Source organism: Vespula pensylvanica, chromosome 5, assembly GCF_014466175.1.
Source record: "Vespula pensylvanica isolate Volc-1 chromosome 5, ASM1446617v1, whole genome shotgun sequence".
In the NCBI taxonomy this organism is placed as follows: domain Eukaryota; kingdom Metazoa; phylum Arthropoda; class Insecta; order Hymenoptera; family Vespidae; genus Vespula; species Vespula pensylvanica.
The window spans coordinates 3,168,540-3,190,289 of NC_057689.1; the positions used below are offsets into that span (position 1 = coordinate 3,168,540).

At 30.2% G+C, this 21,750-nt stretch overlaps 6 protein-coding genes across 11 annotated transcripts in view; 5 read left to right on the plus strand and 1 right to left on the minus strand.

Annotated features, from left to right (window-relative positions):
* LOC122629344 overlaps positions 1-4,975 on the plus strand; it is a 75,826-nt gene extending 70,851 nt beyond the window's left edge. For 2 of the 4 annotated variants that reach the window (XM_043812702.1, XM_043812703.1), the window contains 3 exons: positions 2,577-3,267; positions 3,401-3,916; positions 3,953-4,975. In XM_043812702.1, coding sequence (XP_043668637.1) covers positions 2,577-3,267; positions 3,401-3,916; positions 3,953-4,946 — 2,201 coding nt within the window. In that variant the 3' untranslated portion in view covers positions 4,947-4,975. The remainder of the gene's footprint in view (positions 1-2,576; positions 3,268-3,400; positions 3,917-3,952) is intronic. The other 2 variants (XM_043812704.1, XM_043812705.1) reach the window with 1 other exon arrangement.
* A 1,790-nt stretch (positions 4,976-6,765) lies between these two features.
* Positions 6,766-7,801, plus strand: LOC122629362 (U1 small nuclear ribonucleoprotein C). Its single transcript, XM_043812737.1, has one exon. It carries the CDS (start codon positions 7,028-7,030, stop codon positions 7,538-7,540), a length of 513 nt encoding a protein of 170 aa, XP_043668672.1. The 5' UTR covers positions 6,766-7,027; the 3' UTR covers positions 7,541-7,801.
* A 405-nt stretch (positions 7,802-8,206) lies between these two features.
* On the minus strand, positions 8,207-13,474 carry LOC122629347 (MATH and LRR domain-containing protein PFE0570w-like). 2 transcript variants are annotated; one of them, XM_043812711.1, is made up of 5 exons: positions 13,258-13,474; positions 11,490-13,157; positions 11,205-11,410; positions 10,996-11,124; positions 8,207-10,853 (listed from the first exon to the last, which is right to left on the minus strand). In XM_043812711.1, exons 1-5 carry the CDS (start codon positions 13,277-13,279, stop codon positions 8,493-8,495), a joined length of 4,386 nt encoding a protein of 1,461 aa, XP_043668646.1. In that variant the 5' UTR covers positions 13,280-13,474; the 3' UTR covers positions 8,207-8,492. The 2 variants fall into 2 exon arrangements, with proteins under 2 accessions (XP_043668646.1, XP_043668647.1); XM_043812712.1 differs by having other exon boundaries at positions 11,490-13,170.
* Positions 13,475-13,845: 371 nt separating this feature from the next.
* On the plus strand, positions 13,846-18,718 carry LOC122629357 (ubiquinone biosynthesis protein COQ9, mitochondrial). 2 transcript variants are annotated; one of them, XM_043812728.1, is made up of 6 exons: positions 13,846-13,991; positions 14,581-14,639; positions 17,341-17,535; positions 17,629-17,972; positions 18,049-18,276; positions 18,338-18,718. In XM_043812728.1, exons 2-6 carry the CDS (start codon positions 14,591-14,593, stop codon positions 18,371-18,373), a joined length of 852 nt encoding a protein of 283 aa, XP_043668663.1. In that variant the 5' UTR covers positions 13,846-13,991; positions 14,581-14,590; the 3' UTR covers positions 18,374-18,718. The 2 variants fall into 2 exon arrangements, with proteins under 2 accessions (XP_043668663.1, XP_043668664.1); XM_043812729.1 differs by lacking the exon at positions 13,846-13,991 and adding an exon at positions 14,437-14,474.
* LOC122629352 (glomulin) lies at positions 15,111-17,145 on the plus strand. Its single transcript, XM_043812718.1, has one exon. The coding sequence runs from the start codon at positions 15,271-15,273 to the stop codon at positions 17,077-17,079; it is 1,809 nt and encodes a 602-aa protein (XP_043668653.1). The 5' UTR covers positions 15,111-15,270; the 3' UTR covers positions 17,080-17,145.
* A 298-nt stretch (positions 18,719-19,016) lies between the features above and the next one.
* Positions 19,017-21,528, plus strand: LOC122629356 (alpha-soluble NSF attachment protein). The gene is made up of 5 exons (XM_043812727.1): positions 19,017-19,248; positions 19,737-19,933; positions 20,041-20,306; positions 20,427-20,600; positions 20,707-21,528. Exons 1-5 carry the CDS (start codon positions 19,160-19,162, stop codon positions 20,854-20,856), a joined length of 876 nt encoding a protein of 291 aa, XP_043668662.1. The 5' UTR covers positions 19,017-19,159; the 3' UTR covers positions 20,857-21,528.
* Positions 21,529-21,750: the final 222 nt, after the last annotated feature.

The following is a 21,750-nucleotide window of genomic DNA, read 5'->3' on the forward strand; positions in this document are numbered from 1 at the left end:
AACCACACGTGCCTTGAGATTCGCCGTATTATTATCGCATGTTAGCTCATGTTTGCGTGCTCGCCTCTCCCTTTTGTAAGTATCGTCCAGCACTAACAAAAAACTAACTTGGAATTCGCCCCGTTTATTTTTCATTTTTATTTTTTATTTCTTTTTTGTTTGTTTGTTTGTTCTTTTTTTTTTTTTGGGTTTTAGTTTTTACTTTTTATTTCTTATTATCACACTGATTGTGCTGTGTTTCGAATACTTTCTGCACCTTTATAATGCAACTGCACCCAGGTGTCATATGCACAATGTAATTATTATGTTCACAGGTGGTCGAAGTAGCTTAAAGAAAGAAATGTGCGATCGTTAAACGCAGAAAAGAAAAGAAAAATCGGAGCAACCAATAGAAAGAGTCCCTTTCATTAATTTACAAAATCTAAGGGACTTCTTTAGAATTTATATATGTGTATATATATATATATATATATATACACACATATATATGTATATATTTTTTTTGGTTCTGCATATCGCTTCTTCTTCACGAATGAGAACGATTAATAGCCGTTTTATCCGAGCTTTGCAGCTATAATAACACACACACACATACATATATATATATATATATATATTTATATATACAGGGACGTACTTACGATCTGGGGCAGGGGAGCATGCGCTATCATGTGTAATATTCATGTATATGCGTTACCATTTAAGTTTCTATCTTTTCTTCTTCTACTTTCTTTCCTTCTCCTTTCTCTCTCTCTCTCTCTCTTTCTTTCTTTGTCTCTCTCTCACTTTTTATGTAAGTTTTATAAATATATATATTATTTGTGTCTTCCAACGACAAGAAAATAGAATGAAAGATAGCCAAGTAAGAAAGCATCGGAATGTGTCTAACTCTATTCGCGTATTTTTTGTATATACGAACAAAAACTCCTTCTTTCCGTCTTTTTTTTTTTTTTTTTTTTTTTTTTGTTAATTTTTTATTATTTTTTTACGAGAATGTGTGCGTATGTGAATAGTTTGTCTATCCTTTTTCTACTTTATACAATATGTGAATAATAGACGTCATTATTATTGAATGAAGAAGAAAAAAAAAAAAAAAAAAGGAAAAAGAAAAAAGAAAAGAAAATGAAATTGCATTGAGTCGTTGTTCACTCTCGTTTTCCCTTCGCATTTATTATACTATATGATTTTAAATAACATTTCTTTATATTATACTAGACACATTTTTCTTTCGTATGTACGTAATAATATGTGTATGCGTGTGTCCCTGTATGTACATAACATATGTGTATCTGTATCTAATCGTACCTAACCATCTCACCTCAACCTCCCCCATTCCATTTCAAGCCCACCCTTACCCCAACTTCGATATTCCATCACCTGTTCTCCCTTTTTGCTCTTCTCTTCTTCTTTTCTTTCTTTTTTGTATTTTATTTTTTTGTATCTTTGTACATATACATAATAGTTTTATAGAGAGAGAAAAAAAAAAAAAAAAGAATGCACTTCACGCGTGTGTGGCATCCCTCACTAGTAACTCACCCACATATCATATGTCCCATGCTCCATGCTCGGTGAGTACACTTTTATAACTTCGCAAAAAATGAAGAAAACAGAATAAACAAATAAATAAATCGTTCGAAGACCGACATCGATACTTCGTTATTTTATTGTAAAATGCATTATGACGAAATAAAGAATTACTCTGTAAAATGATATGAATTTATTCGATCATACGATGTCGATTTCGACGTTTTATTATATTGTGTGTTATCATACATATATGTGTATATATATATATATATATATATATATATATATATATAAGCATTTTTGCATATATAGTTATTGCATGTCACTGTTTTTGTTTCTTTTTTGTTTTGTTTTGTTTTGTGTTTTATTTTTTTCTTATTTTATTTTATTTTTTTTTTTCTTATTTTTTTTCTTTTTATCTTTCACGCTTCTCTACAACATGCTTGCATTTATGCTTTTTGTACTAACACAAAGATATTAATGTTAAACACATTGTAACGTGAGTCTTAACGATAATTTGATTTTATTATTACTACGATACGATGCGCGCTATCCATTAAAGAAAAATCTTCGTTAGGAGATAAGTAATAATAAATTAAAGCATAAGATAATACAGTTAAATTATGAAATAAAATTTAATCGCGAGAGAATTAATATTGCTACATAAAGAACATAACTATTACTAACGCGTACTCGTTGAACTTTAACATAAAAACAAATTGTTACTATCGCAAATCGTGAAATATAACATGAGCATAATAATAACGTACGATTCTCTAACAGCACATAAAACAAGATATATTATGCATAAAATGTTTCAATAGAAGATAATTCTAATATAAAGACGCGGCTTCTACGATTTTTCTACGAAAAGTATTTAAAAAAAAAAATAAAAATAAAAATAAAAAAAAAAATAAAAAAAAAAAGGAAAGTAAATAAATAAATAAATAAATAAATAAATAAATAAATAAATAAATAAAAAGATATCGAATCGCGAGTTTAATATCTCATCACCAATAGAATTATAAGCCATAAATTTTCTGTTTCAGACAATAATTTATTAGCAATACCGTCAGAGTCGATAGCGGTACAACCCCCAGCTTATATCGGGCCGCCAACGCCAGGGGATAAAGAAAAATCGCACAAATACAACAAAGATATATCGAAAGATTCTCAAGGTAATCAAGGACGTTATCAAGAAGAAATTAGAAACCATGGAAATTACGATGAACGACGAGTTTACGCTCCGAACAATTATCCTCGGAACAATTGCCAACACTATTATCGTTACAACGACGATCAAAAGTTTTTCGAACGAAAGATATCGAATTATTGCGATTACCAATTACGTAATTGTGACCGTCAATCAGTGCAAATGCAAAATGCGAAGAATCAAAGATTTTGCATGGCCGGAAGGGGGGGCTTCGATCAACAGCAATTCTATACTCTACCAACGAGAAGAGCTCAAAGAGAGATCGAGCCACCTCGAAGCGTTACTCCGGACATTACGAGAGGTCTTGGACGTGGTTCCCTAAGCGCGATGCACATGTTAGCCAGACAAGGACGAAGGCCCGTTGTCGAGCAGGTTCCCGAGCAGGTTCCTAAGCAGGTTCTTCTTCCCGAGCAGGTTCTTCCCGAGCAAGTTCGTTTAGCGAGTAATAGGAAGTTGGAAGAACTCGAGACGAGGAAGAGACTCGTGAAACAACAGCAAACAACGCCGATCGTTGATGTCAGAAATAGGTGAGAGGGAACGAGAATTGCCGATCGATTTCTTATTTTTAAGATACAAATCTTCTCTTCTGTCTCTCTCTCTCTCTCTATATATATATATATATATATATATATATATATATATACATCTCTTTGTGTATAGATTCGCAACACCGTTGAGTCTGTCCGCGCTTGGCTATCGATTCTTCGCTTCTTCACCCGTCAACGAACCCATCGCGATGCCACCAACTAGTACAGATCTCCTAAAGCACGATCCAATTTCCCCCATCGGAGGTGGTTACGGTAACGGGTTCGAGTCTTCCACTCCTATAGCACGATCGGTTGCTCGAACCGTTGCCGAACGTCTCGCTCTAACTACCGGGAATTCTCCATCGCCTGTACCAAGTTCATCCGGCAGAAGTACACCCGTTCAACCATCCTCATCGTCCGGTAGAAACACACCGACGAATTTGATTTTATCGCCCAGTAAAAGTACAATGTCGAACGAGGAACTTTTCGCGGCCATTCATAAGTCGAAGAAGAGATTGAATATCAAAGACGACGGGGAAAACATGTCGCCTTACGGTTCGATGAATTCTCTGATTAAAACGCCGGCTGGTAACCGACACAGTTGGAGTCCCGAATCTCAGAAACCAACTGAGGTAGGAGTAATTAATCTCTCTCTCTCTCTCTCTCTCTCTCTCTCTCTCTCTCCCTCTCTCTCTCTCTCTCTCTTCGCTCGTTTACGCATTTTATTTTTCTTTCAGATACCCATCTCTCAACCGATACATTCCCCATCGGCCACTTCACGATTAGATTTCAAACGGTTGTTACTCCAACAAAGCGTCAAGGTAGGACCTACGAGACTCTCGGCGGCAGAACAATTAAAACTTTCTCGACAACAGTGTCAACAACAACAACAGCAACAACAACAACATCAGTATCATCAACAACAACTGCAACAATCATCGACCATCGTAAATCCATCGCAAACTCCATTGACCAAAGTCATGAGTCCTCGTTCGGTTTGGAGATTCCAAACGCCAAGGACCGACGTTTTATCTTCAACGATCATCGAGGATACCGCGGCTGAAGAGAAAGCTATGAAACCTTCCCCGGAGAACACCTCGCCTATCTCCAGATTGAACAGCAAAAGACAATTGGATCTCGGAAATGAACTCGCTAATAATCTACGAGATACGAGGAAGGAGGACGATTTAATCGAATCGTGCGATGCTAGACTGTTGTCCTCCGTTGACGATCTATCTAATTCCCATCTTGACAACAAAAAAGATAATCGCACGCCTAACAGAATAACGCAAATCGAGCCAAAAGTTTTACCCTCTTATAACCTGGTTGAAAACGGTGCCAATACCATCAACACTAATACTATCGCAACCACCATTGCAACCACTATCGCAACCACCAGCAATACCGGCGTTTCTCTACTACAGTATTCGCATAATTCTTCACGGCTCACCTCGAAAGGGCAAGAAGCCGTAAACGCGATCGAATCTAGACGATTGAGCAATCAATTGGCAAGAGCTCAATTTCTATCTAGCACGCCAACGATCGCCAACGATCAAGTACAACAAAGTGCTTATTTCGGCAAACGTTTTCGAGCGAGATCCGAATCACCCAAACACGTAAATTCTCAAAACGTTGCTACCCGTAGTCCCAGTGCACCCACCCTCGAAACAGCTCTCTGATCCAAACAAATTACAAAATTTAAAGGAGACACGAATTGTTTATTGATTTATGAGTCAAACGACTTCCAACATCGAGAAAGATTTTAGATCAATTTTTCGAGCAATAAGATTAGAACGTGATAATATAATATATACATATATACATATATATATATTTATTTATATATATTTATATGTATGTAATGCCTTATAGCGTAACATCGATTATCGAATGCGCGGAGTCGCTCTATTATAATAATAATAATAATTCTTTCTTTTCTTCGCAGAAAAATATACGACGAAAAAATATTAGAAAAAGAGCGTGACTCTGTATCGTGATGTTATAAAAAGAGACATACGAAATTCTTAGAACAAAAATGTCTGCTCGCCTTTCGTAAACTTTCGCGTTGTCCTTTCATATATATATATATATATATATATATATATATATTTTTTTTTATTTTAACTTTTTTTTTTGTTTAATTATCTTCAACGAATCCCTCGTTAATGTATTAATTTATTTTTCGCCTTTTGCGATAATATTGCGCAACTTGTACCTCTCCTATAGGATAGATTTAGGAGTCACTTTTTTTTTTGTAAATAAGAGATCCTATTATTATTATTATTATTATTATTATTATTATTATTATTATTATTATTATTATTATTAAAAAAAAAGAAAAAAAACAAGAAAAAGAAAAAACCGCGTAGCGTAAAAAAAAAAAAGAAAAGACACACGGAAAAGTTACACACCTGGCTTGAAGTCGTTTGCTTGCTAGTCTAGTCGGGGTAGATAGTTATCCTTCGTTTCTTATTTATCGAGATAATAAAAGAATATAAATAATAGTGAAAGATATACATAGAATTATTACGATAATTTTCAAGCCATACTCGTTTTCGATTACATATGTATGTTTGTATGTATATATGTATGTATGTATGTATGTATGTATGTATGTATGTATGTATGTATGTATGTATGTATGTATGTATGTATGTATGTATGTATGTATGTATGTATGTATGTATGTATGTATGTATGTATGTATGTATGTATGTATGTATGTATGTATGTATGTATGTATGTATGTATGTATGTATGTATGTATGTATGTATGTATGTATGTATGTATGTGTATATTTCGACTTAACCGAATATAACATCCCAAGTCTAACGAGATTGGCAAAGCTTTACTATCACGGAATATACATATGTACGCGACGAATAGTAATATATTCAAGAAAGAAAAGACTAATGTATAATAACGTTGAGACAGAGTTGCCTTAATTAACTTATTTCAAGAATAATGATAAATAACGTATGTATGTATCACGATCGGTTCTCGATATAATGTATTTTCGCGAAATTCATTTTTCCTTCTCGTATATGCGCAAAAGAAACAAAGAAAAGGAAAAAAAATAATAATAATAATTACGAGAGAGCAAACGCGCGATAATAGTTTCTAAGCCGAAAATTACGTTTTGTACTTTGCTCAAAATAATAATAATAAAAAAAAAAAAAAAAAAAAAAGAGAAAGAGAAGAAAAGAATTTCATTATATTCATACCTCGCCTTTCTGCAATTCGTTTTCTTCTGTTCTCTTCTTGATATAACGAATACATTTCATTTCAAATTTTTATTATAATTTTCTTTTCTCCCGGCCGAACGAAACGGTTTAACGAACTAAATAAAAATTTAACGGTTTCGAGACAGTACTGACAACTGTTGAATAGGAAACTTTCAAAAATTTTATTCTCGCGAACGAATAACTATTTTGTTTCAACGTATTAGTTAATTGTTACGTAATTGGTAAATAACAAAAAAAAAGACAGAATATTATTGCGATACGATAATACTAAATAATAATTGCATCGATTAGAATTAACGTTCAACGATCAGAAATATTCTATTTGTGACTAACAGTTGGTCACCATTGTTATATGACGGCGTTCTCTGAAACTAATCCGACGAGTAACATAACAGAATGTGCGAGAACATAACCTATAAAGATCGTCGATAATTGGAAAATTTGCTTGTTAATTGTGCTTATATTTCCAAACTCGAAAGGACGATTTATTTTATGATAAAAACAAGTTGCAGATATGCCAAAGTATTATTGTGATTATTGTGACACGTATTTAACGCACGATTCGCCGAGCGTACGAAAAACTCATTGCCAAGGACGAAAACACAAAGATAATGTTAAATTCTTTTATCAAAAATGGATGGAGGAACAAGCTCAGCATTTAATCGATGCCACGACAGCAGCCTTCAAAGCTGGAAAAATTGCATCCAATCCATTTGCAGCAAATAAAGGAGCAGCTATACCTCCACCACCTAGTCTTGGGCCACGACCTGGAGTACCACCGCAAGGACCGCCAGGTATGATGCCACCACCTGGTATGCATCCTGGTGGACCGATGGGTCCTGGCGGTCCTATGATGATGGGTCCACACGGACCGATGCCTTCAATGATGGGTATGAGACCACCGATGATGGGACCTATGGGACCAATGGGTCCGATGATGGGACCAATGGGTCCTATGGGACCTATGAGACCACCTATGAATGGACCTCCACCACCTATAAGTGGTCCTCCGCCAATGAAAAAGTAAAATTCACAAAGTGTCTATTATATTTTGCAAGAAATATATCATAAAAGATATATTGTAAACAGAACGATGTTATAGAACTTTGTGTTTATATGTTTGACTTTGTACAAACTGTGGCATAAAGAAATGCGAGAAACATAGATAAAAATATGTGACATCTAAATGGAATATACAATGTCTAAATAATAAATATTTCTTTAATATGAATCTACATATGATATTTTATGAGCTGTATAGTTAGTCAATAAATGAATTCAATGATAATTTATCTGAATCTTTCTCTGCTTAAACGATATAAATAAATAATAATTTAATCGTACAAAATACAAATACTATCTGTAGTATATAGTTTCTTTAAACTTTTATCATTGGAACAAAAATATCGTAAAGTATCTTTTATTTTTTATGCATATTCTAAAAATTAATATTTTCTTACAAGATTCATGTGACAATCAATCTCCAATGTATCAGATCCTAATTATAAGAGAAATCATCATTGTGATGAATAAAAAAATATGATAATTTCAAACTATTCTTTTTTTTTATACTAATCAAATGAATCAGCATAAAAAAAAATTTATATTTATATATTGTATATTATATAGCTTTTTATAACAAAGTACACAACAATAGATACACAAAGAATATATTAAAAATGCAAATTTTTTTGTTTCAGGCAATAATTTGTTTAATATCATTAACAAATATATAATATAATTCTGTGTGTTACATAAATGTAAGTTTAAGCGTAACTTATAATTAATTCATGTGTAATTAATACGCAAGTGTATTTTACATAATTAGAAAAGAAAACTAAAACGAGAAAAAATAATCTTTACAGACAATCACATTTTTTTCCCATGAATTCTTTCAAAAACTTAATTAAAATTGATTATTAAAATAAAATGCGTTAATATTAGAAATTATGCTAATTGCTTATTTCCGCATTATTTTTTCAAGGAACGACATCGAAACGATTGTACAAACTTTTTATTTCTTCTTGATGCTGAAGCTCTATGTTTACTAATTTTTGGAGCATACAAATATTTTTTCTTACTACAGTTTGTTTTGCAATTTTATTTTTCAAGACGACTAAAGCCTTTTTAATATGTATTACGCCACACATTTTTACCATGCCTTGAATTCTATCTGCAAACAATGTCCAATAGTTAAGATCATCCGATGAACATAACGATAAATCTCGCTGAATAGTATCGCTCAACTTTTGTAATTTGAAACATCTCTCTGTCGTTTTCTTTAGTTGTTGAGTCGTAGGATCGTATTTCTGTCTTGTTCTTCTTTTCTCTCTCTTTTTGGCTGCTCTTTCAGCAGCTTTAGCCGCTTTAGCCGCTTTGGCAGCTTTGGCCAAATCTTTTATAATGTCATGCTTTTGAGATTTTTCTTCTATCTGATTCTGTGCATTTTTATTTATTTCGATGCACACTGTACCATTCTCATCGTCCATCTTATTTTCCGAATTATTTACTTCGGTACTTTGGCAAATATCATTTGTAGAATTATTTGAATTTGAAGATATATTGGTAGCTTGATCTTTGTTAGATATACTGACAGTAATATTTGTATATTTATTATTATTTTGTTGTTTCTCATTTTCCACATTAGATGTACAAGCTTGATTCTTATTAGATACGCTAACAATGATATTTGTACATTTATCAATATTCTGATACTCGTCGGTTTTAGAATTATGCATATTTAATTTAAGATTGTCTGCAGTTTCTTCAGCTTGACTTTTATTTGACATATTCACGGTAATATTCGTATATTTATCAGCGGTCGCATCTGTCGGAACTGTATCGTGCGACGTAGATGGCAAATTATGTTCTATTATATTTTTATCCATAGGAACATTATTGTTATACCATCCACTTTGAGTTATAGCCGTTTCTGGTAGATTATTATATTCCGTAGCTTTGTAATTCTCGGTGTTATTACTCTCGCTTGTTCTCTTAATCTCGTTGACTACGTCGTCATATTTAACATGACTATATGTAGCATTCGTATTTTCTAACTGTATAAAATCATTTACATTTGGAGGTTCTTTCAAAGTAGGATTATATTGATTAGGTTTTCGGAGTCGTGAATTATTGCTGTTAGATGCCCGATTACTTTGTATAACTGGTATTGGTAAATTTTGCTGAATTGTTTTTCCTTTGGAAGCATTAGTATTAGAATTACCCTTACGTGCATTTTTATTTACATTAGGCTTTGAATATTTACCATACTTCGTTATGAAAGATTTTGGTGGAGTGTGAGGTACGAATACAAAATTATAGACTGTAAGGATTTGAAGATATGCCTGGAGAGGTACATCCGTACTTTTTAATTGTTCTAAAATCGTTATAAATTCACGTAATTCCTCTGGAAATTTTCGTAGATTTGGATGATCATTCAATATTAAGAGTAACTTCTTCTGATTCTCTTTTATATAACTTAACAGGCTTAAATATTTTAGTTCGTTTCTTGTAATCTGTAATATAAATTTTGTCGAAGTTATGGCATCATATAAGCCAAGAGCATTCCCCGATTCTGTTCCCAATTTTTGCATTTTCATATTTAAAAGTTTTAACATATCCGTTCGTTTTGATGGTAAATCCAAAAACATTACATAATCTTTTTCATCGTCATCAAGACTCAACCAATATAGGATTAGTCTACGCAAATCATTTATTAAATCAGCGTATGTTCTGATGCGTAAGATTATTTCATTTATTGAATCAATTTTCTTATATATTTTCACTTCAAACATAAACAGCTTTAATAAACTTTCCAAAAAATGTGGTACAACACGGCATTCCATTATATGGTATGTATTGAAACCCTTTCTTGCAGTTATAGTGTATGTTATTTCCATTCCATTATTTTCTATCGTATAAAAATTACCGCATTCGTATATGATATAAGCGATATCAGATTCATCTTCCCATAAATTTCGTGGAAACGCCTTTTGTTGACTTTGTTTTCTTTTTAATAATTCTTTTGGAAATGGTAAAAGATCATCGGATGAAAGCACGGTAATAAGCGTATTAGTGTCAGACTCTTCGGTGTTAGTTTTGTTCTGAGATTGTATGCTTTCGTCATTTGGTTGTTGTACAAGTCCTTTTTCGTTAATATAAGTTGGACCGTCTGTATAATTCGATACAAACGACGGTGTAGGAAAATGTTGCGACCATCTGTAGTCTTTACACATAGAAGAATCATGACCTCGTTTCGTACAATTACAACAAAAAAGAAGATCGGAAGGCTTCATCACGCCCAATATGTTGGAAGGAATACTTATCCTATCCGTTGTTGTCTGAAATAACATTGTTATTTATTACAGTTTTAATTTTTATTTTACGATTATTAAAGTTATATATTTTGTATATACGGATATAACAGATGTAAGATAATATATTTATAAAGACATAAATAAAAAAATATGCAATATATCTTACTGTTTGGTGATATCTTCTCCAAAGATCTGGACATTCTGTATACGTATGACCCACCGCATTACACATAGTACAATAAAGTGTTCGGCAAGTTTCACAAGTTTTTCTAAATGTCCCTTGCCTTTTACCACACTGAAATCACGAATCGATATTTATTATGCTAATTTCGTTGTAGATGTAAAAAAGTATTATTTTAAAATATATTCTATTACCGTCAGACACATTTTTCTAGGACACCGTGCTTCCGTATGACCCTGAACACCACACATGTAACATTTATATGGTTTACGTGATATCGGACAATTGTGCCTTAGATGACCATTCTGATGACAGTGAGTACATTTTACATCGCAAAATCTTTGTTTTTTACATTTTGATATCAAATCTTCATCTAAAATAGCCCAAAGACGTGGATCTTCTATAATTTATGTATAAACAATATTTATTTACAAAGAGACAAATGCAATAACAAAATAGAAACACTGTCATCTACTTACTGGACATTTTACTTTGCACTTCGCTAACATCAAAATTTTCTTGACCACGAGAGTCGGTGTAAAAAGCTTTTAACTTCTCTGACATTGGAATGAAGAAGGATCTGTCATCCAATTTATCTTTATCTTCTTTCTTTCTACTATGTTCACTCATACTTGCTTCATTTTGATAAAATTCGTCACTTGTTCTTGCGCGTTTAACATTGTCATTCATTGCATCTTCACAATCAAGCTTCCTTTTTTTATTTGGACTTGATTGATTTTGCGACATGATAAATTCATCTACAGGTAATATATCTTCTGTGAAATCTATATTTTTATGTACTACAATAACTTCAGATGCATTATTCTGTATGTTTTTTGTTGAACATATGGATGCAGGTGTATTATTTTGGTCTACGATAACTCTTCCTTTTGTAGAACCTTTATCTTTGTTATCCAATTGTTTGTTGTTCGTATTAAAATTCTTTTTTCCAGACTTGTTTTTATCGTTATTAATTTTATTATCTTGTAAAACATTTGGACTTAGTTCTTTTGCACCATGAGGATTTTTTTCCTTCCGAATATTTTTGCTCATTTCTTTAATTTCTTTAATACTAGAAGCACCTTTACAAATATCTGTACAATTCAAAATTATATCTTCCATATTATCTGCATTATCTGAAAGCTCTGAATTATTCAGAGATATTAATTGAGATTGTGATTTCAATAATGCTTTTTTCACTTGATCTCTAAAGGTACTTGTATTGTAATCTTCAACCCTTAAAGGTTTTTTTGTTATAGTATTCTTTTCGTTAGGTAACGCGTTATCCTCATCGGAATCATTTAAGTTAATAACAGGTGGTGGGGGTTTAGGAGGAACTGGTACTTCTAATATAGACTCGTCAGAATCAGAATTATTCTCAATATTTTTCCCATTGTTAGAATGTACAATAATATCGTGTAACTTTTCTTTTTCCTTTTTATTTAGAACATTGTATTTGGTATTCATTTCTTCTATTTCTTTATGCTTCTTAGTATAAATTTGATTAATAGATTCTTTTGAACTCTTGTATTTGGTCAGAAAATTTCTTTTATCTCTTTTCATTTGCTTTAATTCTTTAGATAAATTCCACGAAGAATTAGACTGTTTAGCATTATAACGATTATTTTGCAAAGATTTCAACTTATTAGGAACTTTAAAGACATAATTAAGCAACTGTTGTGTTACTTGATTTGTAATATTACATTTAGTCTTTTTTGGCTTTTTTTTACGATTTTTTCTTATAGGCGAGATATCATTTTGATCCTCAACATTTGCATCAAATATATAAGGATCATTGATATTGAATACTTCTTGAGCCGAATCTTTGCTTGTCACATTTTCCAAATTGTTGTGAATTACTTCTTCGTTACATTGAAAAGATTTACAAGAACTATTTTCTATATTTCTTTCACTATCTAAACACTTATATGAATTTTCCGGATTTTGTTCATTATTATCTAAGGTAACATTATCATTTATGTTCTTTGTGTTATTAGAAAAAACTTTTGAAACAATTGGGACTTCATTTATCGTTTCTTTTTCCAGTGGCATATAATGAATATAACCATATAATTGAGATTCCAGATCACTGTCGCTATTGTCATCATCGAAATAAGGAACGTCACTATCTTTATCGCTATCAAAATCTAGGAAAAACGTTTATTTTTCAAACATATGATACAATCAACTTCATGACCATATTTTAAGGTTATATTATTTACGTAAATCGTTCAAAAGAAAACTTACCTATACATATATTTTTCTCCATTTTATTTGATTCTGATAACGAATCTATTACAAATTAATTCCGAAAATAATTTATCGTTCGTTTCTTCATAATGTGCTAAACATTAAACGTATGGTATGACGAAACTAAATAAAATATAACAGTCACGAAGAGAACTCGTGTAAAGAACAATGTATCATAAACGAAAGAGACTACAGACGAAAGGAGTGAGAGGGAGAAGGAGTGGGGGAAAGAAAGTGGAAGAGGGGGAGAGAAAGAGAGAGAGAGAGAGAGAGGTAGAGAATATTTTGGGTGGGTATATGATACCAAAGAAAATGTTTTTAGTGTTACTGTAATTATTTGAAATAACATTAATCGACTCACATATACATAATTAAATAAACACTTTTATATAATACAGGTAATATTTTACATATCTTCATTGTAATTCGTGAGAATTCTATAAATATATTGAACCGACTAGATATTAAGGCTATTTCTATGAAAATAGAAAATTCTATGAATTACGTATTTAGTACTACATTTAATGACTACATCTAATTTTTTTTTTTTTTTTGCATTTTTTTCTCTTTATTTAATATATATAGTAACAGATAACGTAATACATGGTGACAAATAATATAAAGACGATAATTACATCATCACTATCCATCACAAGAAATAACCAATCAGAGATATAAAATTTCAATTACTATTAATTATTATGTTTTCATCCTTGATAGAGTGACAAGAGGTAAGGAAAACACTTTCTGATAATATATTTATATGATTGGTTGTTTTATAATTATTAAACACGAAAGAAATATATCGTTCGTAATTGCATAATTTTTCTGACAGATATAAATTAAGTTGATAAAAACAAATTATGTACAAAATTGACGAAAAAAATTTATTAAAAATTTATTAAAAAAAAAAAAAAAAAAAAAAAATGAATAAATAAATAAATAAACGAAATTGGTTAGTATCATATTTTAGAAATTCGAAATAAGATTTTTATTTTTATTTTAATTAATTCGAAAATCAAAGCAATGTTCACGAAAATTGTTGAAAAATAACTTATTGCATTAAAATATGGTGTGCGTATGGATGTGTATGTCTGTGTATAATTCGTGATACAATCATGTGTGTATATATATATATATATATATATATATCATGATCAAAGGTACAATATTGTTGTTGATCTTAATCGTATTATTTCGGATTCTCAACATTGGTATTAGTCTCTAATTAATTTTTGTTCTCGCTATTGGCTATATACGAAGAAGAATTTTGTCTATTGGACTTGTACAATCTATTATGATTTAATATGATTTTTCCAGTATTTCTAATATGGCTGTGTACAACTTTCTTCTACCTGGACGAACATACGTTGTGAATGGTAAGCAATTTTACTCTTTATGATATGAAAAGTAAATTAATATATATTGTTCCTTTCTAAGTCTTGTAAAAAATTAATATATTTTATGCTTAAATATATCGTCAATTAATCGATGATACGTAAAGAATGTAACGTCGTCACAAGTGATTATTTTGACATGATACATTGTACATTAAATTTTGATTGGAAAATATTTTTAACGTAATATTGATTAGATTGTATATAGATTGAAATTTCTTACATTTCGTTATTATCTTTATATAGTTTTTTTATGCTCTTTGATGTAACATATGAAAGAGAAAAAGAAAGAAAGAGAGAGTGAGTGAGTAAAGAAACAGAGAAAGAGTGAGAGAGAGAGAGAGAGAGAGAGAGAGAGAGAGAGAGAGAGAGAGAGAGAGAGAGAGAGAGAGAGAGAGAGAGAAAAGGGTAACGCACAGACGTGACGATAATTTCATAAATAAATTGTGCTTTTATACGCGTTTCTAGATAAATAAAATTAAACTGAATTTTTTTTTTTAATCTCGAAGCTGATATTCAATAAAAGATAATTTAATCTATAAACTTGTATGTATGTATATATGTATATATATATAAATTTAAACGTTGTTTCTTCATCGACTAACCTAAAAAAATGTCTATAAATAACGAAAAAGAGGCGATAGAAAAATTTATTACAGAATTAAAAGAATTTTTAACAAATGATGATCCAGAAAGTGCCGTACTTTTATTCAAAAGTAACATTCACGAACAAATCATTGAACAATCTTCGTGGGATATCGTACCCATTGTTTCCAATTATTTTACGAGTTTTAATGCTAACAATAAAAAGAAATTATTCGAATGTTGTGAAACTATACTCAATATAATAGCAGAAAAGTGTAATCCATCTGAGACTGTATTACAGTTTTTAGAACAAATTGAATCTTTAGAAAATGATACAAAATTTTGTACAATGTTGAAGCCAGTTGGAATTAGTTTTAATAAACTAAACGATAAATCTAAAGCCATTGAATGGTGCGTTGGTACAATACAATCTTATATACAAGCTTTGCCTATACCAAGTTATGATAAATCAGACTCCAACAAAAATAAAAATATTGAAGAAACAAGCGCAATTTCGCATAGAATTATCAATTTGTATACCTATATTGTTTCATTCTTACAATCATTAATCCAAGAATTGAGCCTAACAGATATTACTAAACAAGATATTATATTTAAGGAATACGTATTAGGTCTCCTAATTTATTTATTAGGAAGGCCATTTTGTTATTTATACGAAGATGTTACGGTATCAAGAATTCGCGACCAAATATTAAAGCTTATATTTCATCTTGCTAAAGATGTACTGTATCCTTTAAATTTTGTAAATGATCGTTCGATATTAGAGAATGACTGTATAATGATTAATAAGGATTCGGATGAAAAACCTATAAGTGGACAGCTAGAAAAATGTGAAATCTTGGAATTGCAAGAAATTGTACCAACTTTGGCATATGCTAACTTTTATTTCTATGTAATAACAAATGAAGCATTATGGATAAAACTTCCACAAGTATATCATCCACATTATATCTTTCAAGCTGGCATTACTCTTGTTAATTGTCTGCTTAAGGAACAAGATATTGCATTAATATCTAAAGGTTTAATATTTATGGAACTTCTTGTAAAACGTGTAGAGAAGATGTCTATCGGTCCAGATAAATTAGAATTAAAAATTTATGTTATGTTATTGCAAACTATTATTAATGTGATGATATATTGCGAGAGCGACAGTGAAAGAAAAAAAGCATTATCAGTTTTTCATGAATATATTATAAACATATTTAATATGGAAGCTAGATATTTTGTAATACTATACTTATATAATACATGTTACCATTCTGGTGTTCTTAGCTTGGTAACTGGTTTAGTCAAAACATCTATCATTGAAAGTTTAGGAATGACACCTAGATGTACATATTTTTTTGGAAGCAATTTAGAATCTTTATTAAAAGGTGCATGTAATTTGCCTTATGGTAGTGCAACCGATTTGGTAGAGATATCAGATGAAATAATAACTACGTTAAATCTCTTAAGATTTTTACTTATCAGAGATCGATCTAATGAAACTGGTATTTGGAGCATAGTAAATATGCTCGAGGAAAATTATTTGAAACCTTTAAGACAAGGGATAGATTTATGCAAAGCACATTGGAAAACTAAAATAAAAGATTTAGAAGAAGCAAAAACTAAAAATAAATCACATATTTCTAATGAAACAGAAGCAGATAAGAAGGTGATGTTGTCTGTTGGTAATAAAAAATTACCAGCCATGCCAATTGCACAAAAACTCAAATTTTCACATCAAGTTTTATGCGGTCTTGATGTAATGGAAAGTCTTTTAATTAGAGTTAATGAGTGCATTGTAAATGATTCTATAAAAAATATCTTATTATAGATCATAACATATTGAATTACATATATATGTCATTATATGAGAAGATAAAATAATATTAATATTTAATTGCGTCTTCCATTTTTTTTACTGTTCATAATATACTCAGTATAATTAATTGTTCAGTATAATTAAATTGTAGCTTTTATTGATATATATATATATATATATATATATATATATATTATATATAATATATATATGTACTATATACTATATATATATAATTTAATGTAAACAATAAAATATATTATTTTGATGTAGGGCTTAGAAGTCTTTTGATTTCAAGAGTTCTAGTAAGATATCAGTCCAATGATAATATTCACCAGGAAAAACAACATGAATCGTCAAATGAGGAAACTGAAGAAGAGTATGAAAAAAAAACGAAGAGAAAAATCCTTATTGCATCGATGAACTTTGTCCCGGAGTTAGGATGGAGTAGACAAGCTATTAGCGCTGGTATTATTGCTATTTTGTAAATGATATTTATTCTTTAAATTTTTATATTTTTAAATTAAATAATTGAATGTAATCGAAAGCTGAATATCAAAGGTGCTGAATCTATTGGTTATCCTGGCATAATTCATGGAATGTTTCCAAATGGTGGTGCTGAATTAGTTGCACATTTTTATTCATCCTGCAATAATGAATTGAATAAAATTCTGAAAGAAAAATATGAAAAAATACAAGCTGATCCTGCAAAAAAAGTACAAGATACAGGAAAACAAATTTGTTATGCTATAGAAACCAGGCTTAGGATGATAATACCTTATAAAAAAAATTGGCCGCAAGCAATAGCACTTATGACACTTCCACCAAACGTTCCAACAGTACTAGCAAATTTAGTTACTTTGGTCGATGATATTTGTTATTATACTGGTGATAGATCCATTGACGTAGGTTTATAGATTAGTTTGCAATCATATAATTAATTGACATTATATTTTTAATGATTATTAATTCCTTTTTTAGATCAATTGGTATACTAAAAGAGTAGTATTAGCAGGTATTTATAAAACAACAGAATTATATATGCTTCAAGATAACAGTGAGGATCATGAAGAAACATGGAAATTTTTGAAAAGACGAATAGAAGATGTTGATCAGTTACATAGAATAATATCTGTAACTTCAGATTTACAGCAACCAGAGCAGGCTTTGAAACAGGCAAAAGAAATAGCCAGTGCTACTATAATTACTGTAAGTATTCTTATATAAAATTATATACAAAAAAAAAAATATCATTATTTTTATCTTTTAGGCACGTAATATACTCGGTTGGAATTGGTACAGATAAGTTTTTAAATAAACTAGAAATAATATGTAGTATTTGTAGATAAATTTAATTAAAATATTTCTTATAAGGATCTGTAACATACAAATAACTTACATTATATCGAAAATATCTCGTTTGTCATTATCACTGCTCTTAAATTGTGAACACTTTTTTGTACAGTTTTATAAATACATTTTAATACAAATTTAAAATGTATAATTACGTTGTGCTTCTCATTTTAATTCGAACTATTTAAATCATTTAAATGCGTATCTAATCGTTGAATTATACTACATGTACGTTTAAGTTTAAGAAGTAAATAAATAAATAAATAAATAAATAAATAAATAAATAAAGTTAAACGAAGGTTATGTAATTACTATACAAGAGGGAGAGAGAGAAAGAGAGGGAGGAAGAGAGAAAGAATATGCGTGTCGATATCACGCATACGTATATTATAAGTATATTTTTGAATTAATAGAAATTAAGAAAATACGAAATAAATTTGTATAATTTATTTTTTGTTACGTTAAATTATGATTTCGTTTTGGATTAATAGTTTAATTTTTTTTTTTTTTTATGCTAGGGACATTACGAAAGTATTGAACAAATGATAGTGTATAATTTTGTTGGATGTTGGTTATTGTTTCATCATGTATCAGTTGGCTATACTGTTGCGAATGGCAGTCGATTTACCACTGCGCTTTTATCAGGTTTAGTGACGTCTATTTGTGGAAGGTGCGCTTCAACTTGGATTTAATGATCCGTTGCTTATAAAAATTTGACGGTAATACGATTGTCTTAAGAATGGCTGACAGCGAGCAGAAAGCGATGCAGTTAGTAGCCGAAGCTGAAAAGAAGTTATCATCCAAAGGTTTCTTTGGTTCTTTATTTGGGTATGTTAACACATTGATTTACTTGAACTCGTCCGACCAGAAGAATATAAACGTGATGTGATATTATTTATGCACATTATGGTAGCATATTTTTATAATGTTTTCTCTATTTATAATTCTATTTTTTTTTTTTTTTTAATTGTCATACGTTGTCTTATCCGATCTTTTATTGAATCATTTTTCATAGTATGTGGAACACGCATGTTCGTATTAGTGTCTATGTGTGTACAGTAATACGTAAGTTTTCTTTGTGTAATATAATCTAAAACGCAAAAGTAATTAAAGCTATGAATCATGGTAGGAGAAAAAATACGAATGATACTAAAATATGTTTATTACTTTTTTATTAAAAAGAATATATTAAAATTTATCATTATTATTTTTGTTTATTTATTATTCAAGACGTTCTATAGATGGTTGAACCTGTTGTATTATTCGCATAAAAATGAAAATATAAAACTTATATTAATAATTTTTGGATTATATAGAGGTTCCTCCAGAGTAGAAGAAGCGGTAGAATGTTATCAGCGTGCTGCAAATATGTTCAAAATGGCCAAGAAATGGAGCGCTGCAGGAAGTGCATTTTACGAAGCTGCGGACTTACACGCCAAAGCTGGCAGTCGTCATGATGCTGCTAATTGTTATGTCGATGCTTCTAACTGCTTTAAAAAATCTGATGTCAATGGTATAATAATATTATTTGTATGATTATTTTTTTTTTCCTTAAGATATTAGATTAAAAAATTAAGTAAAATGAAACATTGTATAAAAGTAAGAATATATTATTTTCAGAGGCTATAAGTTGTTTGCTAAAAGCTATTGAGATTTATACCGATATGGGTCGGTTTACAATGGCAGCGAAGCATCATCAAAGTATAGCGGAAATGTACGAGAGCGAGGCTGTTGATTTAGAACGCGCCGTTCATCATTATGAACAAGCAGCAGATTACTTTCGTGGCGAAGAAAGTAATTCCTCTGCAAATAAATGTTTGTTGAAAGTTGCACAATATGCTGCTCAGCTAGAAAATTATGAGAAGGCAATTCAAATATATGAACAGGTATGGAAGTAAATTATCAACGATATAAATAATATAAATATATGAACAAGTATTATAAAAAAGATCATGCAAACGATTTTCAAGTGGTGATTTGGATATAAATAAATAAAATCTTTACAGGTTGCTTCTTCGTCATTAGAAAGTTCATTATTAAAGTACAGCGCAAAGGAATACTTTTTTCGAGCCGCGTTATGCCATTTATGCGTTGATGTATTAAATGCACAACATGCGATTGAACGTTATCATGAGCAATATCCAGCATTCCAAGATTCTAGAGAGTATAAATTAATTAAGGTATTAAATATTATATCATTTAATTATATTATTAATAGTAATTTCTTCTTTAAATGTTTATAAAATTTTTATGTATATATATATATATTTTTTTCTATTATCATAGACATTGATAGAACATCTCGAGGAACAACATCTAGAAGGCTTCACAGAAGCAGTGAAAGAATATGATTCAATCTCACGATTGGATCAATGGTATACTACAATATTATTACGCATAAAAAAGCAAGTTAATGATAACCCTGATTTACGCTGATCAGCTATTGTTCATCTACATTATATTATGTCAATGATATTAATGCTCCAAATCTACATGTATTCTTTCCTAAACTATACCCTGCTTTCAGTGGTATTCATCAAGTAGATTCGTTTTTATACCCGAATATCATATTATTCCCTTGCGATTCTAGCTAACATAATAAGTTTGCTGTATAACCCAATACTTAAAAAGCATCATTATAGAAACACGGAAAGTTAGAATGCTTCAAATTCTATATCGATCTTTACAGGCTATTTTCCATATTCATATATAATACATGCAGTTATAGCATTGCCTTATATGTAGGCATAGTATAATGTTATAAATATTGAGAACAGAATAAGAGTTTGGTAAGATACAGCTTCTAAAATAAGATTCACACACTTGTGCTAATATAGTTAAAATAGTTGGCACTTGTTTCCAGCATGAAAAACTTTTTGTCTGAATAGTACAAACCCAGATATTCCAGTTTTTTTGTAAATTGATTATCACACAATAATTTCAATATTAAAAATTAGAGAAATGAAATTTCATTGTTAACGAATTTTAGAATATATGCTCGGTCACGATTATATTTTTTGATATATAAACAGAGAATGTTATAATTTAATTATATTATTTATTAAATATTAGCACTTATATTAAATATATATCTTGTAATATAATTTATATCTTGTATTCGCGTAGTGGAATAATGAATGAAGTCAAATTTTTGTCAGTCATTGTCCTTTACACTGCCAGTGTTTTAAAATAGGAGACATGATACGTATATATGTTTATTCATTGTTCCACCGATGTTAGTGTATATTTTGTTGATATCCTTATTGTTTTTTTTTTTTTAATTATTTAATAATTATAAAACTATTTAAGTTACACGATCTTTTTTTTTTT